The sequence below is a fragment of the Adiantum capillus-veneris genome, chromosome 22 (genome assembly GCF_014529385.1).
Source record: "Adiantum capillus-veneris isolate H3 chromosome 22, ASM1452938v2, whole genome shotgun sequence".
In the NCBI taxonomy this organism is placed as follows: domain Eukaryota; kingdom Viridiplantae; phylum Streptophyta; class Polypodiopsida; order Polypodiales; family Pteridaceae; genus Adiantum; species Adiantum capillus-veneris.
Window position 1 is genome coordinate 123,439,983 of NC_140952.1, and position 5,812 is coordinate 123,445,794.

The 5,812-nt window shown below is 46.6% G+C and overlaps 1 protein-coding gene across 1 annotated transcript; it reads left to right on the forward strand.

Annotated features, from left to right (window-relative positions):
• Window positions 1-3,790: 3,790 nt before the first annotated feature.
• On the forward strand, window positions 3,791-5,591 carry LOC147430145 (uncharacterized). Its single transcript, XM_086495483.1, has one exon. It carries the CDS (start codon window positions 4,929-4,931, stop codon window positions 5,463-5,465), a length of 537 nt encoding a protein of 178 aa, XP_086351609.1. The 5' UTR covers window positions 3,791-4,928; the 3' UTR covers window positions 5,466-5,591.
• Window positions 5,592-5,812: the final 221 nt, after the last annotated feature.

Genomic DNA, 5,812 nt, shown 5'->3' on the forward strand with positions numbered 1-5,812 from the left:
TCTTGCTTAGGAGAAGAAGAGACTGAGAGAGTCTCCTTTTCCTGATTCTCTTGCATCTGTGCCTGAACTTGAGAAAAGAGTCGCAAGAACTCTTGCATTCTTGCTTTGTTCTCGCGATCAAATTCTGCTCGTCTTGCTTTGTTCTCGCGATCAAATTTGTCTTGACTTTCTTTTTCTTCCAAGTCGTACTAACGCTCTATGGCTGCCATTCCTTCTTCGTATTCACGATCTATGGCTGCCCTTCGTTCTTCGTAGGCCTTTCTTTCTGCTTCTCTTTCTGCTTTTCTTTCTTCGCGTTCTAACTGTCTTTCCTTAAACAACTGCTTCAACTCCTCCATAGGAGTTAGTGCAATCCTTGACGTAGATGGGGAAGGGGGAGGGTCGGAAAAACCTCCTGGTGGGAAAAATTCTTCTTCGCCTCTCTCATGCTCATCACCTCCAAGCGAAGTATCCATTCCGCTTCAAGTGATGACCATTCTGAAGTCGTGGGTTCTTGTGGGTTCTTAAGTTCACGAGGACCTTGGGTTCTTGGGGTTCTTGGGTTCTTAAGTTCACGAGGAACTTGGGTTCTTGAGGTTCTTGGGGTTTTCTTTCGCTTGCAAACCGTGTTTGAGAAGGATCTTCCTTTCCGCGGGCGCACCCCTTGGCGGCCTTCCGCTCACACCAAGGTTGCTTTTTCCCACCTCACGTCGAGTGGCCGGCCGCTAAGTGCACCGTCCGCTCTCAATGAGTGAAAAGAGACACAAGGGGAGGCTGGACAAGCCCTTCTTTCTTGGGATTCCTGTCACTCTTCAAAAAACACGATTAGGAATCGACACGCCCAAGCGAACTTGGGTTCGTGCGACCGCAACAAGCAAAAAAAATTCTTGTGATTCTTGTGGTTCTTTCCTAGCTGGATACAAAACACTACCAAAGCTCTGATACCAATGTTAGGTGCAACGGAATGAATGTTTGCGCTTTGCTCAAGATGAGTGCTCCGAACTGTGCTCAAGGTTCCTTTTGTTCTTATGGAAGGTAGAGCCTTCCGTTCTTAATGAGAGAATGCTATGATCACAAACGAGTGAATGGACACTGTGCGTGCTAGTGTATGAGACTGAGAGATAGAGAGAAGAGAGATACGACACCGGAGACGTTGTAAAACCCTCCTCCGAAGGTCCCACTCTCGTCGGCGAGAGTGGTCTACTTATGATTGCACAATATGGTACAAATGGTATGCATGAGACTGATGCAAGTCTAGGCTATGTCGACGGTGATGACGAAGTCGACCTAAGGGCTGAAATCTGCAATCTTGCTACTGCTGTCCAAAAACGCTATGGGCTGAAATCTGCTAATCTTCTATCTGCTGAATTCTGACTCTATGTCGATGACGATGTCGTTGACGAGGACGCGCTGAAAACGCAGATGCTGAAATCTGCGTTTTCCGGGCTGAAACTGTAAACATGGCGGAAACTGACCGTGCGGCGAGGAATTGTTGCGGGAAGGTGAGATCTGCAAGGTTCGGGACTTGATGTGAGGGTACTAACTGCTGAAAACTGAAAACGCTAATGGTTCTGGACTTTCCGTCGCGGTAAGTAAAGGTGCAAAACGCCGGGGCTGATCTGCAACCAAAAACGCTAGGGCTGAATTTTGGTTCTTCTGTCGCCGGGATTCTGCAAATGCAAAAGCGCTAGGCTGATCTGTTGTGTCTAACTGTTGCCGGGTTGATCTGCCATGCGAAACGCTGGGGCTGATCTGTAATGGAGAAAACGCCAGGCTGTCCTTGGCTGAAAACGCTAAGTCTCTTGCCCGGGGAGGGTTCTGCTGAGAAGTTGCCTGTTGAGCGTCGAGCTACTGCTGCCTCTTCTGCCAAATAGTGCTAGCTCTAGTTTGCTTATATACAAACTTAGCAAAATTGCCCTACCTACTTTTGTTGGAAAGTCACTTAAATTAATAAGTGAAAAATGTCAAAAATAGGAAAAATATGCTAAAATCACCGGAAAAATCCCCTAACTGATTCTAATGGATTTTGATGGGAATACTGATGATCATGCTGTGTGCAACCAGAGGATATGCATCTACACTAAGTGACTGGGCATGCACGGTCTACGAATAGACTCACAAAAGTGCCAGATCACTTCGAATCTAGACTTGACTGGACTTGACGGAAACCCTGTTATGGTGTAGCTTGTCCACGGACACATAGGGTTGGATGTGTCACGTGACAAAAACTCTGAAAATAGGGATCAAAGCGTGGGGGAAGCTTGAATAGTAAGAGGCCAGCCATGCGTGCCGAGGTGATGTCGCCTCCGACAGAGACAAGGTCGTCCCAGAGCTCCCGCATGTGGCGGGTCAACCCATCGAGTGAGTTGAAATCCTTGAACTGGACGTTGTACAACTCGCGTTCAAGTGTGATCTGTCTGGCAAACGAGGTCTCCTCAAATTGGTCAAGAATGTATCTCCACAATGGATGTGCATGCTCCTCTTCGGAAACTTCCTTCATGATGCGGTCCGAGAGGTTCATCATAAGAAAGGTGAAGACTCGAAAGTCCCGATCCACCCACTCGTCGAACCTGACTTGAGTAGCAGTAGGAAGGGTAGGCTGGGTAGCTGAATGGGTGAAATCATTCAACCATTCCCAAAGTCGATGGTAGGCAATGATTGTGCGGACTCGTGTCCTCCACACATAATAGTTGTGTAAATCCAACTTCTTCTCCTCAGCAAACTGGGTGAGGGCATAATTGTTGGATGTTGCGTTTGCAGATGCCGACGTAGTCGTAGAAGTGGAAGTGGAAGTGGACGTAGTCATAGAGACGTGGTGGCCCCCTTCCGGGATTGTTGTTGTTGTCCCTTCTGCTTCGGAGTCGACATGTCGCGTGCTCAAAGAGTAGTTCCAGAGGTAGATCGATAAGATCGCAAGTCGCCAATGAAGGTGCCGTCTCCAATGATGTAGCAGTCCCAGATAACCGCTCAGACAACCACCGGATGGTATCTTGATGAGCAAGGAGTAATCAACCGCACAAAGGGTAAAATTTCAGCTTGCTGTCCGCCCAAAAAACGCTGCAAAGGGTGCTGAAAACGCTGCTGTAATAGAGATTTCAGCGTTCTTGTACGCCACCGATCGGTACGGGAGCGTCGCAGAGTGTCAGAGGGGGGGGGGGGGGAGGGGTTTCTCACACTTCCCAGCCATCGAGGGGCTGAAAACAGAGAAAAAAACAGCCAAAATAGTGCCGATTGGATGAATCTACCTGACCAAGGTGTAGATCTGCAAGTGCGTGGCAGTAGGAGGCTCTCAAGGCGAGTGTAGGTCGCTTCCTCAAGTGCGCAAGGGCAGTGTGTGAATGAAAACACAGCAAGTCTTAAAAAACGCCTAGGGATCCAAAAACGCAAGCATGATGCAAAAAACACAAGCAGATGCCAGAAAATGTAAGGCTGATTTGGAGCTTGTTGGTGCGTTCTGGTGCAAGAGGGGTAGCGCCTGCAGAGAGGTGTGCAGATCAAGGCTTCTTATGCAAAAAATGCAAGGCTGTTTTGCAAAAACGCTAGGCTGAAATTTTGCAATTTCTCGCGACGGAACGGAACAGAAGTGCTAGCGCTAGGCTTTGGGAGGGAGATAGATGCAGATGCTCCACAACTTGGCGATTGATACCATGTGAGAGTGAGCAGCAGAGAGGGTGTGAGCCACGCGCGCCGAAAATGCTTGGGGGGGGGGGGGGGGGGGAGAGAGAGAGAGAGAGAGAGAGAGAGAGAGAGAGAGAGAGAGCACACAAGTGCTCTGCAAATGATGCTCTCAATCCACAATGTATGACTACAAGACCCTAACCATTCTATTTATAGAATGTTAGGTTGAGGTAGAGCAAAATGTGTAACTAGTGCAGAAAACATAAAACCCAAAAATGGCTAAAAATGTGTGCATCCAGCTAGGCTCAGAAAATGACCGGCCGGACACGTGCTAAAAGTGTCCGCCCATGCAATCTACATGATGTGCGATGGGTGGCCAACCCGGGACAATCACTAGCCGTACAAAATGGCGAAGCAACAGTGGTGTAACTCAACAAGTAACAATGGCTTATCGTTTCCTCCCATGTTTTTCTGCGTTATTATCATAAACCATGGGAGGATTTCAACTGGCACATCAGTACCCAAACAATTCGGCAGTGGGCAACATTCTACACACTTTGTCTTGAAGAGTTCTATGCTGCAACTCTTTGTGGAGGATAATATGGAATAGTCATTCCTCTCTTAATACCCTGGGTCTTAAAAGTCTTGGCAGGCTTTAAAGATGCACTCTCCACCTTCTCTTGTCTGCAAGCACAGAAGCTTTTTACCATATGGATTCTCTTGTAGTGGAACAAACTCATAGAAGCCTTGAAGAACATCACTCTTTCGCTTCAGAGAGGATACCCATGCCTTCATTGAGTAGTCATCAATGAACTGCTGTGGACAATCCCTTATACAAGTGTGTTTACAAATTCACAGAAAGGAATATGAATGTGTAACTCCTTAAATGCGGTTCTTGTTTTAGTATTCGTTCAATGCTGGTCGTTTTGAATAAATTTATTGGCATTATTGATGGTTGTCATTGCATCATGTTTACAATGACCTGAGTTTTCCAGGAGAGAGAATACGTTCATCCTTCAGAGGCAATCAGAAGAATCAACTGGGAAGCATTTAAGCCTCCGTTCAAAATTAGCACTGGCAGTGTTGGAAGCATTGGAAGCTGTTCAAAGAGGCCCGCAGACCTTGGGACCCAAGACCTAGCTACTGCTGCTGAAGCAAGCAACACATTGAGTGTAGCTGAAGGGGCCACAACCCTGCTCCAAGCCCATTGTGGAGAGGATTCACATAGTTTCAGTGTGGGTAGTGGCCTGAATAAAGTGCTGGATGGTCCACGATCTGAAGGACGGGGTTTGACAAGTTGGGATAATGGATCAGTTTTGAGACGAAGAAGTATGTGGTTGAAGAGATGGTCTACAACAAGCCCTCAAGAAGAGCATGCTCTTTTGAAGATGCAGCCAAAACAAGAGAGAGGCATTGTAAATAGTAGACATTTTGTCGAAAACAATTACAGCTCATCGCAGAGCAGTTTGGAATATTCTCATCAGTTTGATGTAAGGCCAGCCAAACGTGCGTGCTACGGGCAGAGATTCGGCCTACATTCTAAGCCATGCCAGGGGATTCCGGGATTGGGCTCCATAGGAATTGGGAGACAAAGCCAACAGCAAATTGATGCCACCTCTCATTTCATGAAGCGATTTTTGGCTCCTAGTGGAGCCGCAATGGCGGTCATGGGCAAGACGGCGAGAAAAGCGCATGGTACACACCCTCAAAGAAGAGGTCTGTTCAGTGCTTGGCCAGCGATTTCCTCAGAAAATAAAGCTCTCAAAGGTCAGGTCAAAGCTGGCAAAGAGTTTTTGACAAGACACACGAGTAGAAAGGAATTCTTGCATTCCTCAGTAAAACCTTCTTCTACTCAAGTAGATGCTTGATATACAAAGACATATGTTGGGCTAACCGTCCACCTGTTCAAATTTTATTTTCTTGTAATGTTTATAAATGTCTCTGCATATTTTTGAAAGAGTTTTTGTGTGCAATATACTTTTGTTCAATCTAAACTACCAGTGGCAGTTTTTTACTAGATTTGTGAAAAGAACATGAAGCCTGTATTGGCGAGGTGTTCTTGCGGTGCTCGTCTTTAGGGCTTTCTAAAACAAGCCGTGGTGAAGAAGAGAGTTAGGCTTACATTTGGAATTACTATTATTTTCCATACTTATTTGGACCTGCCTATTCAAGCGAAGCATTGAAACCTTTTATTGTTGTTAGTTGGTCCCTTCAT

Excerpts from the sequence above, each read along its gene's own strand:
- LOC147430145 (XM_086495483.1), top strand. The coding sequence starts at position 4,929 with ATGTGGTTGAAGAGATGGTCTACAACAAGCCCTCAAGAAGAGCATGCT.